Source organism: Geotrypetes seraphini, chromosome 18, assembly GCF_902459505.1.
Source record: "Geotrypetes seraphini chromosome 18, aGeoSer1.1, whole genome shotgun sequence".
Taxonomy (NCBI): domain Eukaryota; kingdom Metazoa; phylum Chordata; class Amphibia; order Gymnophiona; family Dermophiidae; genus Geotrypetes; species Geotrypetes seraphini.
Genome location: NC_047101.1, coordinates 10,277,762 through 10,302,512, shown reverse-complemented (window position 1 = coordinate 10,302,512; position 24,751 = coordinate 10,277,762). Strand labels below are relative to the sequence as shown.

Sequence of the window (24,751 nt, the reverse complement as noted above, 5' to 3'; positions counted from 1 at the left end):
GTGCTCAGATAAGTGACTTCTATTTTTGACAATTGTTGTTTGAAGAAAAGTTTAAAAAAATATATAAAACTATAAGAAAATATATAAAACTATTAGAAAATTAGAATAGAGGTTCACTTACTAATTGGGAGTTTTTCTGACCAAGGATGTGTCTGCTAGGATTAAATTCTGTTTAAAACTAGCCTGTCTATATGGGAAGCTTAAAGAGCCCCTATTAGACACTGAGGTCTTTTCTCCCTTTTTGTAAAGAAAGGTGACTTTTTTGTCCTGTATTTTGGAGGGTGCAATTTTTTGTGATTTATTTTGGGCATCCTTTTCTTGATTTTTTGGATATTTTTGTTATATAGAAACATAGTAACATGATGGCAGATAAGGGTCAAATGGCCCATCTGCAGCATCCACTGTCTCTTCCTCTCCCTATTGGCTAAGGCTCTTTACAGCTGCATTGTGATGTCATAGAACTTTATGGTTATAGAAACATTGTAACATGATGGCAGATAAAGGCCAAATGACCCATCCACAGCATTCACTATCTCCTCCTCTCCCTATTGCCTAAGGTTCTTAACATTTGCATCTCCTCTTCCTATTGGCTAAGGCTCTTTACACCTGCATTGTGATGTCATAGAACTTTATGGTTATAGAAACAGTATAACATGATGGCAAATAAAGCCCAAGTTGCCCTTCAAGTCTGCCCATCCGCAGTAACCATTATTTCTTTCTCTCTCTCAGAGATCCCAGGCCCTCTTGAATTCAGAATTTCAGAATAACCACACTGAATATGCATGAGATAAGACTGTCATACAATGAAGGTAGGGTTTGCAAATTTACCTCATGCATATTCATTGTAAATATCTTGGAAACCTGGTAAAAAAAAAAAAAAAGACAGCAAATCAGTTGGAAAAGTCTTTTTTTAAACAGACATTTATTAAGGAACTACATTTAAAATAAGCAGTAGCCCAACATGGCCAGGTTTCATCCCCTCCAGGGACTGCGTTACGGCTCTAAGAACCACTTGGTGTATGAATACAATATCACCTAATTGAAAGATTTAAACTTCTGTGTAGTAGTAGTTGCAGATACCAGAAAAGAATTAATTTAGCAAATGCCTCTCCTGGAAATCTGTCTGGCTGGGGGTAGCCCCAGGGCTGGATTGAGAAGCCCTCCAATAGCAGAATCTGGCTGCCCTATCAAAGGATTCTGCTTATTATATATCTTTTTCATTTTTCTAGTCCATGAATATACAAAAAAGCTTGCTTTTATGATTTGAGTTGGCTATGGTGAAAAATACTAAAAGTTCTTTCCCCCCCCCCCCTTAGATAACAAAGAGGGTATGTCTTCTTTTGTCTGGCTGCAGGATGATGCGTTCTGATTTTGGTCACATGCACTTCAAGGCAACAAATAGACAAACCCCGACTGGGCTACCCACCCCTGACCAAGCTGAGCCCTCTCAGAATGGTGAAACATAGATAGGTTTTCTTGGAAATAATAATAATAAAAAAAAAAACTTTCAAAAGCAATTATGCAGAAGGCGGAAACATGATGCAAATGCATTTTCTTTGATACTTGGAAATATGTTAAGAATTAAAACAAGCTCTCCGTTTGAAGATGCTTATTTTCATCTTTTGAAATAGCAATACTAGATCAGTTATCATAAGCTTTTTTTTTTTTTTCCTTCCTGCCTTCAAGACAAATTGTTTTCTACCACATCCTTGACTTTCATAGAGCAGGCTTGTTCAACCTACGTCCTGTAGGTCAATCTGGCCTGCCGAGTACTTTTTCTTGGCCCTCAGCAGCTCGGCGGGATTCCTGCTTCCCCCACCATGACTCAACTATCTGCAAGCTTGAGTTGCTTGGTGCCAGAAGTTGGGGGGGGGGGGTATTCCTGGGGTTTCAAGTCTCACATGGTTGGACAAATCTGCCCTAGGGCCTAGTCAAAAGGAAAAGTGATTTCAAGAAGACTCAGAGTGGTCAATTTTTAAAGATAAAAAGTATGCACATGGTTTCCATTAGAAAATGTGGTGTATCATTATTACCTGCATATAACTTCAGTAGTTAGAACTAAAGGACCATACCGGGTGGACTAACCTAATTTAATCATGAATTTATAATGCATGTAACTATTGCGCAGACCGCATGGACCCTTCAGGTCTTTATCTGCTGTCATTTACAATGTCACTATGATATAACATTACCATTATAATGTGTATCATTAGGATATAAGGAACAGGACTTAGCAGGAACATTCTAAATTATAAACCAAAGAAAAGTTAGATTGTGGAAAATTGAGACATCTTAAATTAAAATGGTCTATAAAAGTTTTCTAAGTTTTCTTTTTCTCATTAATAAGTTCTTATCCTGGGTTAGAATACCCTGAAAGTTCTTTGGTTCTTCCAGAGAAGACTCCCAACCATCTATCCTAGAGGTTTGAAGGTTCTTGAATTTAGTGTCAATTTCCCATAGTTTAACTGTTGAGGATAATGAAATAGAAAACAAAACACCAGTAGACCTGAAGCATCATGAATGATGCGCTAATGCAGCCTTAGCCAACAAAAGAGCTCTTGTATGTGTTCCCTCTGTGGCCGATGATAGGCAGAGCCATTTGCAAGATAGAGGCCCATCGGGGATTAGTGGCCCATCGGGGCCGCGTCGTCCATGGTACATGGATGTAGTCTCAGGGCCTTCTGTCTTGGGGGCCCATCGCTTTAGACAATCCAGAACACTTTGGCCTTATGGCATGGTGGTTGAATGTGCTGCCTTAGCGTGCAGTGGATATCTCAATAGGGTTATCATGACTGTCCTGAGATCCAAAAAGCCAGCAATGGTGTAAGGTCAGACAGTTAGACTAGGCTTCCATTTCTGAAGTACTGTCCTTCCTGCAGGGATGTCTGGAGAAAGGTGGCCAGCCTTTCCTGATTCAGGGCTAGAGCAGGTAAAGTGTCCATGGCTTCTCATCCAGATGACTTCAGATTCTTGAAGGGAGTGTTGAGGCTCCACCCTCTGGAGATGCAGCCGTTTCCTATGTGGAATCTTAAAATTGTCTTACAAGCTCTCTAAGACCCCGTTTAAGCCTTTATCGGAAGCATTCTCATGGATCTTCCCAAGAACACAGTCTTTTTAGTAGCGATCACCTCGTTGAGGAGGGTGTTGGCGCTACAGGCTCTATCGTGTAGAGAGCCTTTCCTCAGAATCATGGAAACAGGGATCTCCTTGCACAGCATGCCTTCTTTTCTGCCAAAAGTAGTTTCGGTATTTCACATTGAAGTGGTCTCCTATTCTTTAAACGGGCCCTGCATATGGGAGTCCCAATGAAGCGAGGTTCACACCAGTTCTATAAAGGCATCTGGGCACCATTACAGAATAGTAGCACAAACTGGTGTGCCCAAATATATGTATGCCCACTTATGGTAGGTCAGTGGCTTGTGTACGTGGACTCAGGAAAGTGGCAAGCTATGCACACATCTTACAGCATTCTAGAAGGTGTGAGCATCAGTGGGAGACCTGCCCATCTCTCGCCTAAGCGCTGCTCACATGTAGCTTCCTTACAGGTTCCCAGATGTACCTGATGCCACATATGCATGTCATTATAGATTAGTTGCAATTAAGTGCAATTTCTGCACCAATGTGGTGTTAATCAGTTAGATTTCTTTATTTAAAATATTTCTTAACTGCTCTATCCAACACATAATTTCAACTAAACAAAACACATCATAAACAAATACAACAGTATTAAAATACTAGCCTTTAAGCCCATTACGTTAACTGGTGCTAGAATAGATGTGTGTCTGTCTGTCTTTCTCTCTCCTCGGCTGTCCACCACCACCCCTTGCCTGTTCCTCCTGTCCAGCAGTAGCCCTTCTACCTTCCTTTTACCTCCCCCGTGTCCAGCAGCACTCCTTCCCTGCTCCCTCTGTCCAGCAGCAGCCCTTCTCCCTTCTTTAACTTCCCCCGTGTCCAGCAGCACCCCTTCCCTGCTCCTCCTGTCCAGCAGAAGCCCTTCTCCCTTCCTTTTACGTCCCCCGTGTCCAGCAGAACCCTTTCCCTGCTCCCCCTGTCCAGCAGAAGCCCTTCTCCCTTCCTTTTACCTCCCCCATGTCCAGCAGCACCCCTTTCCTGCTCCCCCTGTCCAGCAGCAGCCCTTCTCCCTTCTTTTACCTCCCCCGTGTCCAGCAGCACCCCTTCCCTGCTCCCCCTGTCCAGCAGTAGCCCTACTCTCTTCCTTTTACCTTCCCCCTGTCCAGAAGCAGCCCTTCTCCCTTCCTCAATTAAAACTCAATTATTTAACAGGCCGAGTCCTTAATGTATTTTATTATTATAATCTTTTATTCTTTTAAGATTGTTGTACTCTCCTTTTATGGCATGTATGTATTTTTTCTTATATTATATGCATATAACTTGTTGATTTCAATGATTTGCATTGTTTGTATTTCAATTAATTGTTGTGAACCGCCCAGAACTTCCTGGGTATGGCGATATGCAAAATAAAATTTTTATTATTATTTTTCCTCCCACCTGTCCAGCAGTGGCGTTGTAGTAATTTTTCTTCCTTACCTGCTCCCCCCTGTCCAGCATCCGCTAGGCTGTGCTATAGCGCGCGCTAGCCGAAAATCTGCTGCCTGCTCAAAAGGAGGCGGTAGCAGCTAGTGCGCACGGCAATTTAGCACGTTTTAAGGCCCTAACGCGCCTTCGTAAAAGGAGCCCTTTGTCTTGCAAAAATATGAAACTAGCAGTGTGGCACGGCCTAACACCGCTATCTCGGAAGATTCCAAAAGCGCGGATGCATTGAACTCGGCCTTCTTCCCCTCGAGTAACGCCTGAAATCTTTTTTAAGTAATACATTTTCTGTCTAGGGGGTAGGTTGGAGTCCAGAACTTTCGATGCCGTTACCACAAAATTTTTAAACAATACTAAAGGAGACACATATTTGGCAATTGGAAAATTTTAAAGTCTTAAATTCAAACTTTTTTTGTTGGTTCTCCAAATTTTCTGTTTTCCTCATTAATAACATTTTGCCAGTAGACCGTAACACACAGGTGTCAAAGTCGGTCCTCGAGGGCCAGAATCCAGTCGGGTTTTCAGGATTTCCCCAATGAATCTGCATGAGATCTATTTGCATGCACTGCTTTCAATGCATATTCATTGGGGAAATCCAGAAAACTCGACTGGATTCCGGCCCTCGAGGAGGGACTTTGACACCCCTGCCGTAACAAGTAAACTCTTCATTTTGTTTGTCGTTTTCTCTGATTTAGGGCTCCTTTTACAAAGGCGCGTTAGGGCCCCGCGCGCTAGCCGCTCCCGCCTCCTCTTGAGCAGGCGGTAGTTTTTTGGCTAGTGTGCGTTAATCCAGTGCGTGCGCTAAAAACGCTAGCACATCTTCGTAAAAGGAGCCCTTAGTCAGCTCTTCCTTTTGACTTTTTTTTTTTTTTTTACTTTATTTTTTCATCAGTTATATTTTATCTATTTTTGGCTTGGTTTTTTCTTCGACTCGTTAAAAGGGGGGAAAACAGTCAAAACATTCTCTCTGGTTTTCTTGGTAGGTATACAGCTGTACTGGAAGTCTGAGGGGGACCCCATGGCCCAGGTACAGACAAGATCCATTGTAGTGAAAAAAAACCAACAAAACCCCCCAACCATTTGCCCACCCCTGCACTAGAGCCATAATTGCATCTGATTTTAATTAAACTTTAGAGTTAACGATTTTCATGCCAGCTGTTTTTTAAGAACCAATGTTATTTTCTTTAACACTCTATTATTTTACTTCAGATCTACAAGGCTTTTACAAATCCCATATGCAAACTTATTTTTAGAAGAAAGAACTGGTTTCAAATTGGCTTTAAGACAGGAGTAGATAGACAGTAATCAGAACTAGGGGTGCCATTTCACCTTGGCCAGCTCCAGCAGGATGTTAGGAGCAGAGAACATAAAAATAGCCAATCCAGGTCCCAAGTACCAGGCAGAAACCCATATAATAGTAGCATTCCAGAGCTGAGATTGTGATGTCCTAATGCCTCATTCCACCAATGCCTGAGAGCCAACCTCATTAGTGATGTCACAATGGCTCAATTGTGCTATACTTGGCTTACAGAAGAATAGCCATACTGGGTCAGACCAATGGTCCATTTAACCATTTCCAACAGTGGCCAATCAAGGTTACAAGTGCATGGCAAAACCCCAAATAGCAGCAACATTCCATGCTACTGGTCCCAAGGCAAGCAGTAACTTCCTCCAAGTCTGTCTCAATAGAAGACTATAGACTTTTCCTCCAGGAACTTGTCCAATCCTTTTTTTTAAACCCAGCTACGCTAACTGCTGCTATCACATTCCCTGGCAACAAGTTCCAGAGCTTAACTATTCTTTGTGAAAAAAATATTTCCTCTTATTTGCTTTCATGTAATTTCATTGAGTGTCTCCTGATCTTTGTACCTATTGAAAGGGTGGAAAATCGATTCACTTTTAGGATTTGGTAGACCTCAATCATATCCACCCCCTCAGCTGTCTCTCTTCCAAGCTGAAGAGCCCTAACCTCTTTAAACTTTCCTCATACGGGTCCTTATATAAGAAATTGAATAGTATTCTGGCTGGGTAAAATTGCTCGTATTGCTTTAGAATCTTTACAAAAGCCAATTGTGGGTGGGGTAAATTTTCCAAACTTGTATAAGTACCATCAGGCCTATATACTGCGTCAGGGTATGTAGTGGATCCTTCCTGAGCTCATGGAACATCTCCATGTACTTAAGAGTGGCAACCATTATGGTTGTTTCATGTGTTGAGTATCAAGTTACCCAAAAATGTTAAGGACAATAGTATTTTATTTGACACCTGGAAAACCTTGAAATTTATTAACACTTAACAGATATTCCAGTAGAGAAGTCCACTTATCAATCCTTGTGGTTGAACTCCAAGATTCAAACTGGCAAGTCTGGGATCTTCTGGAGGCACTGAATGACTTAACAAAATGGATCACTCAATCTAACCAATTATCCCTTCTTCATTACTCCCCGTACTAAATACCTCTGCTTTGCCTTATCGAACACTGCAGTATGTATCACCGCCGTATGTAACACTGCTGTATGTAATATCGCTGTATGTAACTTACAGCAAATGTAACTTCATTGCAAATGTAACCTAGCTGTAAAAATTAACTTCACTGTAAATGCAGCGTCGCCGAAAATGTAACTTCGCTGTAAATGTACAGTCTCTTCATCTGTTAACCGCATAGAACTTCCATGGTAATGCGGTATACAAGAATAAAGTTATTATTATTATTATTACTACGTAAAAACTATTGAGAAAAATGAAAGAGTTTATTAGGCTCTCAAAACCTGGACAAAATTCTGGGTTTTGAAAAGCCGTCTGGACCCCTGAATAGGTCCGGGGAAATCTGAACGTCCGGTATCCATACTCACATGGAACATTAACAAAGTGTGCCATACAATTCACTCCCCACAAAATTCAATGCGTTCACTGAATAAACATACTGTGAATTATTATCAGAAAGGTCCGTTACCGTATATTTCTGTCGAGGATGATAAAGGGCATGGAGAACCTTTCATATGCCGAACGGTTGGACAAGCTGGGGCTCTTTACCCTGGAAAAGCGGAGACTGAGAGGGGACATGATAGAGACTTATAAAATCATGAAAGGCATAGAGAAGGTGGAGAGGGACAGATTCTTCAGACTAGCGGGGACAACAAAAACAAGAGGTCGTCCGGAAAAACTGAGAGGAGACAGATTCATAACGAATGCAAGGAAGTTCTTCTTCACTCAACGGGTGGTAGACACCTGGAACGCGCTTCCCGGAGTGGTGATAAGACAGAGTACAATTCTGGGGTTCAAAAAGGGACTGGATGACTTCCTGGAAGCGAAGGGGATAACGGGGTACAGATAGAGATTTACCTTACAGGACATTAAGCGAACAGGGTATGGACGTTTTAGGTTAGGTAGGGAATACTTACAGGTCATGGATCTGGGGGGCCGCCACGGGAGCGGACTGCCGGGCACGATGGACCCCTGGTCTGACCCGACAGAGGCAATGCTTATGTTCTTATGTTTCCCAACAGTTGCTAACACTGTCGAACAAGCCTTGTCTCACTGTTGTATCTATCTTTCAATGGTTCCACTGACAAACCCCCCCCCCCCTGCTTAATGATGTTTTTGCAGGCTGTTGTAGTTCACTCCCTATGGTCTCATGAGCAGCATAAAATTCAATGGTAGGCCGCAAATGGCCCACGGGCCTTAGGTTGTCCGCCCCTGCTATATATTGAGCTGGAAAGCGCACACACCGTTAACACAGCTCTGCACCCCCAGAACCAGTCAGCACAGTTGCGATTGCTGAATTAAAATGATAAGGAAAGTCTGTAAAGAAATGCTAAAGTTTTCACTTCTCTTCCAGAACAAATAATTCAGTGCTGGCTGCTCCTGCCCTCAGCTGTGTGCTAGTACGGTCTGCTAATGCTCTGTTTCGGCCCAGAGATTCTCAGTACACACACTCCTATCGTGATGTAAGCCCATTGTTAAAATGGGGGATGGGGTATATGTGTGAACAGCACATCTGATGTATGAAGGGCTCCTTGGGGGGGGGGGGGGAGTTTGTTAGTGCTTGAATTCTGGCAAAGTGGGGCCAGCCTGACTCAAAATTGGATTAAAAAAAAAAAAAAATAGTTTGAAGGTAACTGGTGGGTTTCTCCAATAGGAGTGTTTGAGGTGAGGCTAAGGCAGGGGCTTTTATGGAAGACCCCTCTGGAGGTCGGGGAAAATTTTCCTTCCTGCCCCTCAGAGGGTGTCCCGATTTTCCTGTCTGCCCACCCACAGTTCTAGTTCAGAAACTTAATTTAATTTAATTTAATTTAAATTTAATTTAATTCTTATATACCGCTAATAACCGTGAGGTTTCTAAGCGGTTTACAAAAATGATGCATTAAAGATACAATAAATAAAAACTAAATAAATAAGATAGGTACTTGGAAATTCCCTAACTGTCCCAAAACGATATGGTTAATTTATTTCTGTTGTCACAGCTTTTGGGGGTACCCAAGCAAGGGTGAATTCAAGAGGGGTCCTTTGAACAGGCCTCAATTTTTACCCGGCGGTGGAGGTGGGGGGTCTTAAAGCACATAAATTCAGTTCAGTAGGTTCTGGGACTATATGTATTTGCTCTTGCTGTTAATGGCAGTGCATATTACCTGTTTGATTTGCTTTATTGACCTACTTGCTGATATGGCGGTGGTCCAGTTGGTGGTGTGTTCATTTAATAAATCTTTAATTTGCTCAGGTATATTGAATTATGTATCTCACCAATAAACGAAACTGCGGCTCATTTTTATACCAAATAAACTTTCTTATAAGTATCATAAATAATAAAACTCTAAGCGCGCATGCGCACTTAGGGTTTCGTGTTTCCTGCCGCTGTGTTTTCTGATCTGTGGCCGGATTCCATTTTAGAACATGGCGGCAGGGAACACTCTGGCCACTCCCCTTCTCCTGCCCTCACTCACCAACCGCTGGAGAAGCGCAGGCAAGCTCTCTCCCTGCATGCGTCCTGGCCGACTCGATTGCCTTCCATGGCTGGATTCTGCGGCGGTGGCAGCGGCTCTCAGTCCTTCCTACCAGGCGTTGCCGGAGGAGTGTCTCGAATCTTCCCGCAGTGGACCCGGGGGGGTGGAGGCTGACGTTGCGCCTTAGAGTCCAGGCACGAGCTGGCCATGGCTCTCAGCGCGGGCCCGAAGGCGGGTCGCTGAACGCAAGAAAGCGCCCCGTGGCTGGAAGCTTTCGTCGGCCCGCTGAACACAGGTACGGTGCGCGGCCCCCTTTGCTTCTCGCCTCGCTGTGAGGAGGGGGGAAGCCGCGGGTCTTTAAATGCTCTCCTGTTTCTCAGCCTGTGCGGTCACTGATCCAAGTTTGGGTTTGGAGCTGGGGCTGAAAATTTGGGGACAAGTGAGGGAAGGAGGCTTTACTAGCACCCGTTAATGTAACGGGCTTAAACACTAGTAATTCTATAATCTAATAAAGGGGAAATGGCCAGAGGGGGTGCTGGTCTCCCATCCCTTGTTGTTTTGTTAGGGGTTTTTTTGTTTTCTTTGTTTTGCATTTTTGCGGAGTTGCATAAATTTGAGCACTGAAGAAAGCAGCCACATATAACCCCAAGACCAAAACAAAAAGAAATACATTGGCTTCCTACGCGTTGTCGGGAAGGAAGCGCCTTTTAAGCAGTTTTTTTCCATAATTTTATGACGTGCAAATTTTAAGCTACTTACCTCAATTGTTGACTCGGGCTGTTGACCCTGTAAGTTCTCGATTGCCCAAAATTTTTGAGACTTCAAAACATTTCTGGCAGAAAACAATTGCTCAGCCTATCGGCTAATAATTTAACCCCTCTTTTACAAAGTCCGATAGCACAGGCCGCTACGGTAGCTGCCCTAAAGTCCATAGGGATTTAAAAGGCTTTGGCTGCACAACAGCCACCAGTGCAAGAGGCTGAAATCACTACTAGAAAACTCTACAAACATCCATCTGGTTCAGAACCAACTGCGTTATATCTGCAAACTTGACATGAAATGCAGACCTAATTAGAGGAACGCAAAGATTGCAGGGAATGAACAATTCCATCTGCTATATCTATGTGCAAAGCCATGAAGACAGGTCTAAACTCTCTACTGGGCCAGGAACAAGGATCACTACTAGAGAATATAAAAAGGTCTCATTTAGAAATTAGCTGGATCATTCATAGAAACATGATGGCAGATAAAGGCCAAATGGCCTATTCACAGCATCCACTATCTCCTCCTCTCCCTATTGGCCAAGGCTCTTTATACCTGCATTGTGATGTCGTAGAACTTTATGGTTATAGAAACATTGTAACATGATGGCAGATAAAGGCCAAATAGCCCATCCAGTCTGTCCATCCACGGCATCCATTATCTCCTTCTTTTCCTAAGAGATCCCACGTGCTTGTCCCATGCTTTCATTAATTCAAACACAGTCTTAGTCTTCACCACCTCTTTCAGGAGACTATTCCACGCAACTAGCACCCTTTTTGTATAAAATGTATTTCTTTAGATTACTCCTGAGTCTATCACCTCTTAACTTCATCCCATGCCCCCTCATTCTAGCGTTTTCTTTCAATTGAAAGAGACTTGCCTCAAGCGATGACCAAGGGTTGGCCAAAGCCAGAAGGTACAAGTCATTGGAGAAGTCCAACTTGGAACATTGTGTACAGTTCTGGAGGCCGCATCTCACTAAGAACATAAAAAGACTTGAAGGTAATCAGAGGAAGGCAACAATAATGGTATGGGTTTGGGCCAAAAGATATATGAAAACAGACTTGAAGACCTGAATAAATACACCTTAGACTAGGAAAGGAAGGATAGGGAATATATAAGTGTGTTTAAATATTTGAAAGGTAATAACATAGAAACTGATCTTTTTTTCAAAAATGGGTAAGTGGTAGAACTAGAGGACATGAATTGATATTATTGGATGGTAGACAAAGAAGTAACATCAGGAAATACTCTTTGACAGAGAGGGTGACGGATGCCTGGGATTCGCTCTCGGCAGTAGGAAAAAACAGTGACTGAATTCAAATTCACATGGGATAAACACAGAGGATCCCTATATAAAAAGAAGATGGAACCAATGCAAAACTTAAATGATCACACTTTAAACAGTCTTCACAGTTTCGGCAACAACTCTTCAATATACAACTTAAGCACATTCAAAAAAATCGTTGGATATTTTCAAAAGAACACTTATCACTCAGCGACACCACTTAAGACTCACTCAATAAAGCTGTCCGTCTTTCAGCTTTACATGTCCAATCGTCATCAGTCTTCACTATAATAACTTCTTAAATATTCTTATAAATGCTTTTCCAAACAGATTATTTTCTTTCTTTATAATATATTATGGGCATCGAGGGTTTAGCCTGCATGAATTGGCAACTCTGGCTGCCTTGTTGGGTGACTAGATAGACCATGCAGGCCTTTATCGGCTGTCTATCCAAAGAGCAAGGAGTAGGCCAAGAAAGGTTCTTATGAGATGGCCAACTATTGAGCATTATAAGGAACACTTAGAATATAAGAGGAGAGCTGAGGAATCTTACCAAGGCTAACAGATTGAACTCTTACCTATTCTTCTGAGTCATCAGCATGTAGCTGTAAAACCTTCTGCCCATGAGCTGCAAGAGATTATTGCTTTATAGGGTTGGCTTGTTTGATGGTACGCGTGTTCTTACTCCTAAGCTAAGCCTTCAGAACTCCTACAGAGGAGACGTCAGTGGCATAATAAGAGGGGGAGAGGGGGTCCCAGGCGCCATCACAATGGGGACACCGGCACCCCTTCCCCCATACCTCTAGTCATTCACTGCCAAGAGTAACAACTTCAACGTGCTCCTTGCAACCGCATTGGCTCCTGCTGATGTCACTTCTGGGTGCTGCACTGAGGATGTGACATCAGAGGGAGAGGACGTGGTCGCAAGGAGCATGCTGAAGTTGTTGGTCACGGTGGTATACAACTAGAAGTATGGAGGTAGGGAGACAAGGAAGGGGTGCCTCTTATCCTCGCTACACCACTGGGAGGAGCAACCTCATGGTTAAAGCAGCAGGCTGAGAACAAGGGAAGCTTGGTTCAAATCCCACTGCTGTTTCTTGACATAAGAACATAAGAGTTGCTAAAGGTTCATCTAGCCTAGTATCCCCTCGTCTGTGTTTTTTTCAGAAGAGTAAAGGGACCTGTATGCTGCTTTTTTGTGCTTACACATTCAAAGTGGTTTACATATTTACAGGTACTTATTTTTGTACCAGGGACAATGGAGAATTGGGTGACTTGCCCAGGGTCACAGAAAGCAGCACTGGGATTTGATCCCAGCTCTACCACTAGGCCACTCCAGGCCAGAGGTTGTGGTAAGAATGGATAGCGTAGCTGGTTTTAAGAAAGGTTTGGACAAGTTCCTGGAGGAAAAGTCCATAGTCTGTTATTGGGAAAGACATGGGGGAAGCCACTGCTTGCCCTGGATCGGTACCATGGAATGTTGCTACCCTTTGTGGATTCTGCATGGAACATTACACTCTTTGGGGTTCTGGAATCTTGCTATTCTTTGAGGTTTGGGGGGGGGGGGGTAGGATGGGCTGGAGAGGGCTTCAATGGCTGGGAGGGTGTAGATGGGCTGGAGTAGGTTTTGATGGAGATTTCGGCAGTTGGAACCCAAGCATAGTACCAGGTAGAGCTTTGGATTCTTGTCCAGAAATAACTATGAAGAAAAAATTTAAAAAATTTAAATTGAACCAGGTTGGGCAGACTGGATGGACCATTCGGGTCTTTATCTGCCATCATCTACTATGTTACTATTCTTTGGGTTTTGGCCAGGCACTAGTGACCTGGATTGTCCACTGTGAGAACAGGCTATTGGGCTTGATGGCCCATTGGTTTGACCCAGGAAGGCTATTTTTAAGTTCTTATGTTACCTCCATTTATTCATGCCACTCATTGATTTTATAATCTTCTACCATATCTCCCTTCCGCCAACTTTTCTCAAAGCTGAAGAGTCCCAACCTCTTTAGCCTTTCCTCCTATACAGTAAAAGGAATTCCATACTCAAGTTGATCTTGGGCAAGTACATTAATCCTCAAGTACAAACTTACCCCCCTCCCCGATTCTATAAAGATTGCTAACATTTGCATGCCAAATTTTGGGGTACAATCTAGAAATGTGCACACAAAATAATCCCTTAACAAGCCAATTATCTGGATGTGCTATGCTGTATAGTGGCATGCTAAAACAATCTTGCATGCAACCGAAACATGAGCATGGCCAAGAAGCAGCATGGACAGTTCAGGGATGTTCCTATTTAAGCAGGATGTTATTGAATTCTGGGATTGCATGTTCAACTTGTGCGCCTGGACACAGGAATTGGCATTAAGCGCTGTCGTACAAAGGGCACTTGGCATCTGGGGCCCTTTATAGAATGCAATCCCAGCACTTTTACTGAATTTAACCCTTTGGGAACAGGAAAATATTTACTGTACCTGAATTTAACTTGCCTTGAGTTATAATTGAGAAAAAAAATTCAAAAATCACACCCTCTCTCTTCTTCCCATAGAATTTCAAATGAGAATGTGGGCTAGTGAACATAAGAACATAAGAGATGCCGCTGCTGGGTCAGACCAGTGGTCCATCGTGCCCAGCAGTCTGCTCACTTGGCGGCCCTTTTGGTCAAAGACCGGTGCCCTAACTGAGACTAGCCCTACCAGCGTACGTCCTTGTTCAGTAGGAACTTGTCTAACTTAGTCTTGAATCCCTGGAGGGTGTTTTCCCCTATGACAGCTTCCGGGAGAGCGTTCCAGTTTTCCACCACTCTCTGGGTGAAGAAGAACTTCCTTACGTTTGTACAGAATCTATCCCCTTTCAACTTTAAAGAGTGCCCTCTCGTTCTCCCTACCTTGGAGAGGTTGAACAACCTGTCTTTATCTACTTTGTCTTGAATCCCTGAAGGGTGTTTTCCCCTATGACAGCCTCCGGAAGAGCGTTCCAGTTTTCCACCACTCTCTGGGTGAAGAAGAACTTCCTTACGTTTGTACGGAATCTATCCCCTTTCAACTTTAAAGAGTGCCCTCTCATTCTCCCTACCTTGGAGAGGGTGAACAACCTGTCCTTATCTACTAATTCTATCCCCTTCAGTATCTTGAATGTTTCGATCATGTCTCCTCTCAATCTCCTCTGTTCAAGGGAGAAGAGGCCCAGTTTCTCTAATCTGTCACCGTACGGCAGCTCCTCCAACCCCTTAACCATCTTAGTCGCTCTTCTCTTAAAGTCAAGAAGGGCGATGGGTAATGAAGCTTCACTTATCAGACCCCTCAGATAGGTCATGCCACATGTACAGAAGCCAGTGTTCATCTTCTACCTACTCTTTCTTGCTCCGATTTGACATCTGCCTTGTAAGTCTCATGTGGCCTGATTTGCCAACTTCAAGAGTCAAGAATTCTGATAGAGGTTCCAGAGTGGAGGATGGGAGATGAACAGGGCCCGTCATTTCCATGGTCTTACTCCCCAACCCTCCACATCAGGTTCACCTCATCTCATCGGTAGCATGGGGGGGGGGGGGGGGGCACATTTGCCAAGGTGTGGTAACAAATTAATGTGCGTTAATTGCCATGCAGCCCAGAGGTATACAATGGGCTGTGTGGCATTTATCACATGCCAATCCTTGGCGCACAGTAAATCTGTTAGCACACCTCAATAAAAAGAGTCCATAGTGATGCCAAATAAGCAACTGGCCTATCCTGTCTACTCAGTAGAGATGCATCCTCTCTGGTTCCTATCATTTCAGATAGATAAGCATATAAATTTCCCTACTTCAGGAAACTGGATCTGTCACATTTAAACTCTGGGTGCTCTTCGAACCACGCCAGTATAATATCCATCTACACCACCTTTAGCATCCCAAATTCCCCCAACCCCCTACCTCACACCCTTCCCATCTACAAATTTTATGCGGAAGTGGATAGCTTTATCAAATCTCAATTGTAAAAAGAGCGTGGTCAATAAGTTTGCTTGGGCAAGAACCAAACTCCTAACGTGGGCAGGAAGAACAATGATATAAGGTTCCCATATAGACCAGAACAAGGGGTGTGGGGAGGGGAGAGTTAGACAGTGATCTCCAAGGCTCATAAGAACACAGGGCCTTGGAATGATATACCCTATTTTTTTTTTCCTTTTTTTTTTTTTAAAAGAGTGGACTTAGCACCGGGATAGGGAAGTAAAGAGGATTTGTTGTTATAAAGGAGAGTCCGTCTCAATGGGTAACGCTAACATGGGGCTGGCAGGCCCGCATTGTCCTTCATTGAGGGAAGCTATTAGTTGGTGGGATTTTTCCTGGATGAGGGGCGCGGGGCTAATGGCTGGGGTGAAGTGATAAAAGCTGCGACCTCAGAGGACCCAACATCTCCCTGGGTCCTCCGAGGTGGCTTTTCCTGCCCACTCACCCTGTAGGGGCGTTGCAGAGTAGCTCGGGACGGCAGTTATCCCGAGCTACTGGGGCTCATCGGGAGATGAGCGGGGGAGGGGCCGACAGGACACTGTACCCGGAGGTCTAGTGATCCTGGTTAAAGGGGCATGGAGGCACATGGCAGCCCCCCAGGCCCTTGCTGGCATGGCAGGGTCGGGGGGCCAAATATTATTAATGTTATGTTAATGCTGGTAGCTCGGGAAACTTTTTGTTATGTTAGTACTGATGGGGGAGGGGGGTCTTGAGGATGGTAGGAGGGGTGGGCAAGGGTCAACTGGGCATATCCAGATCCTGCTGTTATTGTATGTGTCTAAAAATGATGATAGATATCTTGTCATGGTCATATTATACAACCGATAGTTCGCTTCTTCTGTATTATTACTGCATATTATTATATTGGTCATTCTGGTTGTACAGTTTGCAATGTCGTCAATAAACATGTTTAAAAGTAAACTCTGGGTGCTCCTTTGGATACTTCCCCCCCCCCACCGGGCTGAGACACATACCACGAAAAGGAAAGCAGGCCACGTATGTGCAAATCTGACAAATATCAACATTACGCAGGAAATCTCTTTTAAATCTCAAAACACACACACAAACCAACCAAACAAACAAACAAAAGCCAAAAAGCAAAAGCCCGCCCCGACTCCTCTCTCCTATCAGGAGGCAGCCCCGCGGCGGGAACTTCAAACCCGCCTAACACTAAGCTGCCTCCTGCTCGCCTACACCTCCCCCCCCCCCCCTCGCGCGGAGCGCTCGTCTCCATGGGAGGCTGCGCGGGCCCTCCATCCCCGCGTTACAGCCGCCCATCGAGACGAGACTCTCGGGCTCTCCTATGCAGTAAAGTTGAATGCACTAATAATTACGTGAACATAAAACAAATGATCAGATAAGTCACATGAGAGTGACCACACTTCTGCTACAGGGCGAACGAATCAGCGTTTGCAAACATATGGGGTAGACTGGTAAGGAAACTGCGAAGGACCTTTTCCTGATCCACTCAAAATCATTTTTTTTAAAGGTTTCAACGATGGTTTTGGGGCCAGATATCTTTTATTTGGAGTTTCCCTTCTCCCCTAACCACATTAGTCACCCAGAGCCCACAAAGAAGGGTCATGATTCAAGCCTTTAACGCTTTAGATTTTCTACAGAAATAGTATATTCTGAGATGCTTTCATTCTTGATTTGTCCTCTGATATTTACCAGTAATCGATGAAATGAATTCTAATCAATTCATGGACTAATGTCTATAACTTGGATGCAGTAACCTTGACGTACACTTTTTCCTGTAAGAAAAAGAATAACCCAAAAGATGGGTTCCAAATCTGCATTTTTTTGTTTTAGCTTTTGAGGTTGTTTAACAGACAGATTTTTTTCCCTTACAGGAAATATATTAGTTTATCAACCAATTGGGATTAAATTAAAACAAATAGCTCCCTTTGCAGAAGGAGGGTGCAGACGAGAACTTAAAAAAAAGTTTCAGGAGAGCCAATGCTAGAGAAATGTTACATCAAAGTGCACTCACCAGATCAACTTCTAAATTAAGCAATTACTCTGATTAAAAAGCATGCATTGCGGGAAGGGTTAAATAGGCACCCGCCATTTCAATTATGCACATTAGATGAAGAATAAAAAAATATATATACATGAACACCAGGCAGGTTTCTGTGATGGAGTGCTAAAGAAATGGAGAGCTCAGGACGTGACAATTTACTAAGCTCAGATTTTAAATGTAGCTTTTGCGGTATGCCAAAGCTTTATTCTTTTTACGTTAGGAAACAAAATCATACAAGGGAGTTTCTTTCAAAGGGACTTTCTTCAAACACTCCCTCGCCTGTTATGAGAAAGGCAGCCTGTGAGGTTTGTTTTAAAAGTCCTGGCTTTAGAAATTAACTTATCAGATCAGACCATACTAAATCTCGTTAACGTGCTGCAAACACACTGAATGGACCTGCCAATGCAAAGATTCGACTTAAGGGTAACCACGTTGTTTATAATTTTCTAGTGAATTTAAATGACCAGGAATCTAGTTCTTCAAAGCAGGCAGAGACTGTTACGTCTGTGTTGTTTTGGGAAAGGGTTCCAGGTTATTGATGGCTACAACTCCTCTGGGTCACCATTTATTTCACTTATTACTTCCTTACAACACTTTCTATGTGCTTTGACAGTTTACTTACAGCTGAAGGATCGAACGAATGGTTCAGAAAAGAGGGACTCACCAAGGAAGACACGGATGTGTTTGGAAGGTACGACTCCGAAAGCATCAGGAAGGGGTATCCAGGGTAGGCTGATCCTCTGTACATCCCTGAATCCTGAATCTTTATACCTGGTTAAAAAAAGAGAGAGAAAAACACTTATTACCTTGCCCACCAGACTTTTTTTTTCCCCCCTTCCAAATACAATCATTGCCTTATGAAATAGATGTTTTGTCGTGGGCCATTTTCTCTTCTAATCTAAAACTTAGTTTTGTATACTGAGACTTCAGTCCAGCAAAGCTTGACTCGGTTTACAACGATTTAAGTTAAGCCAGTAAAGGAATATAGAGAGTTATCGGAAAGATTAGTTTCCAAAATGTTTAGTGAACAGAATGGTTTTCAAAGACTTACGAAAAAAAAAAAAAAAAGGAAGGGAACCAGAACTTCTTAAACGAAGTGGAAGGTCGTTCCAGAGTTGGGTAAGCTTAAAAGACACGGATTGACTAAGAGGCTTGATTCTCTTCCACCCTTAAGCAACGTTTTTTTTCCTGTTCCAAGTTTATTCCTTTACACAGACCTGCTGCTTTCCGAGCAAAACTAATATCCAGTTTCAAGTTTACTTCTCGTTCTGTTGACTAGAACTAAGAACGCCCTTAACCTCGACACGGCGCTGTACGGGGCAAGAGGGCAACGACACCGGTTCCCTAGTGCGGTTCTCCCAAGTATTCTCTCTCGGTATCGTAGGGTTAGAGAAATATTTCAGCACTAAGGACGAATGCTGTTTACCCCTGATCCAGCTTTTGGCCGCCCGTCCTCACCCAAATAAACAGGAACCAACCTCTTTAGCTTAGCGCTAAAGGATGCAACAAGTGCGTGAACGTTTCCTGGCATCACCTTTGCGCCTGTGGTAGGGTTAGTGCTGAGCAAACCCTGCCACGGGGAAGGACTCTCTTTAAAGGGGGGGAGGGGGGGGCAAACGGAGAAAAATGACGGCAGATAAAGGCTCTTATTCTGAAAATGTCAAGTTTATTTAAAATTTCTTATAGCACCTAATCAAACTTTTAAGCGGTGTGCAATAGTCATAACTGGACTACAGGGTTCAAACTCGACCTTGCTTGACCTCTTTAGGGATAGTTAGAATAGCCAAAGACATTTAAACGCTGGACGACCAGGAACAAAAGGTAAGACCTACAATATTCTGAGCAAAGAGTACAACAGGATGCAGAAAACGTACATCTTTGCAGAATAATGATATTTGGGGCAGAAAGCGGTTCGTATAACAGCTTTCTTGCATGCAGCAACGTAGGGTTCTATCCAGGGGTCTCAATCTCGCGGCCCAGGGGCCACATGCGGCCCGCCAGATACTATTTTGAGGCCCTCGGTATGTTTATCATAATCGCAAAAGTAAAATAAAACAGTTTCTTGATCATACGTCTCGTTAGCTATAAATGACAATATTATTACGACCTCTTTTACAAAGCCACGCGAGCGGCTGCCCCGAAGCCCTTTAAATCTCTACGGGCTTCGGGGCCATTAGTGCGGCTTTGTAAAAGAGACCGTTAGCCAAAAGGAAAGATTTATAAACTATAGTTCTTCACCTCATGCAAAATTGTCACTTCTTTAATAAGACATTAACTATTTTTTTTCTGCGGCCCTCCAAGTACCTACAAATCCCAAAATGTGGTGGCCCTGCAAAGGGCTTGAGAGACCACTGGCTACAGCCATTTGCTGACCCAAGGAGAGCTCGGGCTTCTTAATTAAGGTTTAGACCGTGGCATCTGCTCTCTCCCCAGCCACTCGGAGGCATTTTCGGCTGAACTTTCACAAAGTTTCGGCAACTCACCGTCGTCCATGCGGTCCGCTTGCTTCTGCTGGTACAGCCGGGCAGCATCTTGCACACACCTGATCGCCTGTAGGAGAAAAGAAATCAGCCGTAAGAGGAGCTGGTGCGTTGCCCTGCCTGGTATCGGGACTCCCCGCTTTACCCCCCGAGCCTCACCTCGGGGTCCGCGGCCGGGTTCTGCCCGATCTCGGACTCGTTGACCAGGGAGGACTTGAGATCGGCCAGGTCGCCCTCGGTGAAGGCGTTCTCCCGGGTCTTCTCCTCCTGATCGCCCTCGTCCTTGAAGGAGATCAGCTCGTCGGTGGCGCCCAGGTCATCCCCTCCCGCGCCGCTCAGCTGGGGCATAGCTCTTCGGCCTTGGAACGGCTGCCGAAGGGTTCCGGGCTGCTGCTCGCAAGATCTCCGGGGAACCAGCGCGACGAGGCTCCAGGGCTCGGGCACGTTGGCTAGACTCCCTCCCCCGGAGGCAAGGGTGCAGCGGGCGCGCTAAAAGTGGCGCTAAAGTTCGGCACGAAGGGGCCGAATTTCGGTGCAAAGGAGCGGAGCGCAGGAGAGTGAATCGCTGGGACCGGGCGAAGGCACGGGAGATCAAAGGCGAGCGGCCGCATGATTGACAGCTGGGCTGAGGGGTGGGCGGGGTCTTCAAGAGACAGCCACGCCTCTAGCCGAGGCCGAAAGCCGCAGTCTTCCCCCCTCCCCCCCCCCCCCCACCAAGCCTCTCAGGCTCCGGTGCTCGCACGGCTGGTGAAACGGATCGAAGCCGCTTTGCAAACGGGGCGCTTCGATCTGCCTCTGGCCCGTGTGTGTAACATACAAAACGGCAGGCTTAGTTTGTGCCCGTTTTGGGAAGTCTGAGAGATCGGCGTAGTCCCCGTTTCTATTATCCATTTCGTTTTGATGAACTTTAAACCCCGTCTTAACTTTTTCTCTTCGCCGTTCTTCCAGAAGAGATGCGCGGGCAAACGAGTTCTTGGACGACGTAGCTAAGCAGGAATGAAATTCTCGGCTTGACGCGCGCGTTAAAAGCCAGGTCGTAAAGTTCTCCTGACTTTGCTAAACTTATGCGATAAAAGTCGTTTTCTAGGAAATGGATTTTAGAACCTGAGATCAAACGAGCTGCTCTTTAGGGCCCGAGTTCACATTTCTAGCTACAGTCTGGGGGTGATTTCTTTCTTTTGGGGGTGGGGGGAGAGGAGAGCTGTTTACCAAAAGTTCGGATTAGTGATCTCCATCCATCTTTAGATAAGATTCAGATGTGATACTGGATTTGAATAAATTGGTATTTTCTAGTTAGCTCCAGGGGGAAGAACATAACATTATCATCTCAGCAGCCAAAACATATATTATATGCTACTGTCCTGGCGACAGTCATAGGCTCAGAAGAAAATAGTAAAAAAAAAAAAAAAAATCTAAACTATAATTGGTAGCTTTATTAGCACACTGAAAAGGTTTTATATGGCACATTTGTCAGATACAGCCTTTGAATATTTCTCTGATTTATAATAATTTAGGCCTATAAATAAATAAATGCATTTCAATTTTCTCCTTACCCTATATCAGGGGTCTCAAAGTCGCAATCCAGTTGGGTTTTCAGGATTTCCCCAATGAATATGCATGAGATCTATGTGCATGCATTGCTTTCAATGCATATTCATTGGGGAAATCCTGAAAACCCGACTGGATTGCAGCCCTCAAGGAGGGACTTTGAGATCCCTGGTCTAGAACAGACATGGGCAATTCCGGACCGGCCGGAATCTAATCGGGTTTTCCCCAATGAATATGCATGAGATCTATGTGCATGCATTGCTTTCAATGCATAGTCATTGGGGAAATCCTGAAAACCCGAGTGGTTTGCGGCCCTCGAGGAGGGACTTTGAGACCCCTGCCCTACATGGATTTAAATTTTGTCCTGCATTCAGAATTAACCCACAATAGGGATTTCTCTCTTTTTAAACTGCACAACTATTTCATCAATCAAAATAAAGACCGGGTAAAGGTGAATTTGTTTTTAATGCATGCAGTTTTGACGGACAACGAAGGCATTTTTATATCTTTCTTACTTGAAGGAGTTAAAAAGAGCCGAGATGCTACTTTAATACAATCTGGGTCTTCACTTTCCTCATTTTACAGACTTCCTCTACAGATTGCACACAGGAAAAATGAATGCATAACAGGCATGAAATATCTGCTGGGATGTTTCCCCCGCAGATCTTCTCGCTTTGCATGTGAAAAAAAAAAAAAAAAATTGCCTGAGATTTACATCCCTCCCGAATGGAGATAAAACCTTGGCAAAGGGTTGGAAACCTGTTGTAATCTGTGATCCGGGTAACAAAGAGTCTCATTAATGCGGAGACTTTGGGAAGTCTTTGATGTTGGTCTGCACAGAATTCAGTCTTGGTGCCATTTACATTTAAACATTCATAAAAACATCATCTCTGCTTCCTTTGCCTTAAGCCATTTAGAAACAAAGTATAGCTTCTATTTAAGGAAGACCACTGCGGTGACGCTTAGAATACAAATATCAGAGTCTTTCAGACCCAGCAGAGAGTTTGTGCTTTACTTATGGCGGTTCGCCTACCAATATTATACCCAGTCTCCCAAAATAAGAATCGTAAAATCTGTCTTGTTTAAGCCAGGCTTAACAGTGTACGGACAAACAAACACAATTATTGCAAGGGAAGAAATCTCAAAATAATGTTTCGTTTGTCATTGCTTTATATCAGTGGTCTCAAACTTGTGGCCCAGGGGCCACATGCGGCCCACCAGGTACTAGTTTGAGGCCCTCGGTATGTTTATCATAATCACAAAAGTAAAATAAAACAGTTTCTTGATCATATGTCTCTTTAGCTATAAATTACAATATTATTATTAAGACTTAGCCAAAAGGAAAGATTTATAAACTATAAAGAGTTTTACCTCAGGCAAAATTATCATTTCGTTAATAAGACGTTAACTATTTTTTTCTGAGGCCCTCCAAGGACCTACAAATCCAAAATGTGGCCCTGCAAAGGGGTTGAGTTGGAGACCACTGGCTTAACTGTAACCATGACATCCTGTTTGTCTTTGGGAAGCAGAGCTGAGATTGTGATGTCATAATGCTTCATTCCACCAATAAGAGCCAGCCTCATCAGTGATGTCACAATGGCTTGATTGTCCTGTTCTGCCCTCCAACCCAGCCAGCAGATTAACTGTTCCCCTTAACTCAGTGGTCTCAAACTCACGGCCCGCCAGGTACTATTTTGAGGCCTTCGGTATGTTTATCATAATCACAAAAGTAAAATAAAACAGTTTCTTGATCGTATGTCTCTTTAGCTATAAATTGCAATATTATTATTAAGACTTATCCAAAAGGAAAGATTTATAAACTATAAAGAGTTTGACCTCAGGCAAAATTGTCATTTCTTTAATAAGACATTAACTATTTTTTTTCTGAGGCCCTCCAAGGACCTACAAATCCAAAATGTGGCCCTGCAAAGGGTGTGCGATTGAGACCACTGCTTTATATCATAGACATGCAATGTGATATATTTTAAGCTGGTGTCAAATATTGGTTCTGTGGCCAAAAGGAGCGTTCCGTATTATTTTTTTTCGGCACACAGGATTAGGAGAAACTAGCTTCCTAGCTGGAGAAAAGAATAATCCAAAATTACCAAAATGAATATTTTTTTCCCCAAAGCCTGAACACATTTTCTATAATTAAAGGGCAGTAATCACTAACATCTTCCCCGAGAGAAATGTACTCGTACCTTTATGGACTGTGAAACTTTCAAAAGGGGGAAGCCTACAGAGCAGTAAATGATGTGTTTTAAACTTGTTATTGCAATTGGCTTAACTCCTAGCTTGGCAGAGCAATGTCAGTTTATAGGAGCCCAAGACCTCGTGTCGACGGGCGTAAAGTAACGCGGGGCTGGTAGAGCCCTCGCGTTGCCCGTCGGCTGGGGGAGTAGGCGGGTTAGTGTAGTTAGGGGGAAGGGCAGAAATAGACAGGCAGCGATTGGCTGTAGAGCCTGTCAGGGGAGATAGTTTTGAATCAATTGGTGGAGTGGTGCGGGGGCGAGGGCTTATAGCCGGCACCCTGGAGGACTCGACTCCTCCTCAGGTCCTCCAGGGCGGTTTTTCCCGCCCTCCCGCCCTCTGTTGGGGGTGGCTGTAGTAGTTTGGGGGGAGGCGGATTCCCGAGCTACAGGGTCAGGAGGCTCATCGGGTGATGAGCGTTGGGCAGGGAGCCGTGCCCGGTGGGTCAGGTGACCCGGAAAAGGGGCATGAGGGTCACGCCACCCCTCTGACTCTTGCTGTGGTGGCAGGGTTGAGGGAATAAATTAAGACACTCTGTAGCTCGGGAGGTTTTGGTTTATTCAAGTTCATTATGTTAATGAAGTTAAATTGTTATATGTTTGGCTAATAAACTGAGCTGCGGCTAATTTTACCCACAAAAATGACTCATTAGTGTTTTTTGAATTAAGAAGGGGGTAAAGAAAGGGGGTTGGTGGTAATGTATATATATTTATATATGTAGGCAGTCAGCAGGGTCTATCCAGATCCCGCTGTTACTTCGTATACAGAAGGATTGAATTCAGATGCTCTATGGCAGGGGTGTCCAATGTCGGTCCTCGAGGGCCGCAATCCAGTCGGGTTTTCAGGATTTCCCCAATGAATATGCACTGAAAGCAGTGCGTGCACATAGATCTCATGCCTAGTCATTGGGGAAATCCTGAAAAC

The 24,751-nt window shown here is 44.0% G+C and overlaps 1 protein-coding gene across 7 annotated transcripts in view; it reads right to left on the bottom strand.

Moving 5' to 3' along the window:
* The window catches only part of TCF7 (transcription factor 7), a 145,505-nt gene extending 125,015 nt beyond the window's left edge, over positions 1-20,490 (bottom strand). For all 7 annotated transcript variants that reach the window (XM_033927314.1, XM_033927315.1, XM_033927316.1 and 4 more), the window contains exons 1-3: positions 20,189-20,490; positions 20,033-20,099; positions 18,214-18,320 (exon numbers count right to left, since the gene is read on the bottom strand). In XM_033927314.1, the coding sequence (XP_033783205.1) occupies positions 18,214-18,320; positions 20,033-20,099; positions 20,189-20,377 (363 nt within the window). In that variant the 5' untranslated portion in view covers positions 20,378-20,490. The remainder of the gene's footprint in view (positions 1-18,213; positions 18,321-20,032; positions 20,100-20,188) is intronic.
* Between the last annotated feature and the right edge of the window lie 4,261 nt (positions 20,491-24,751).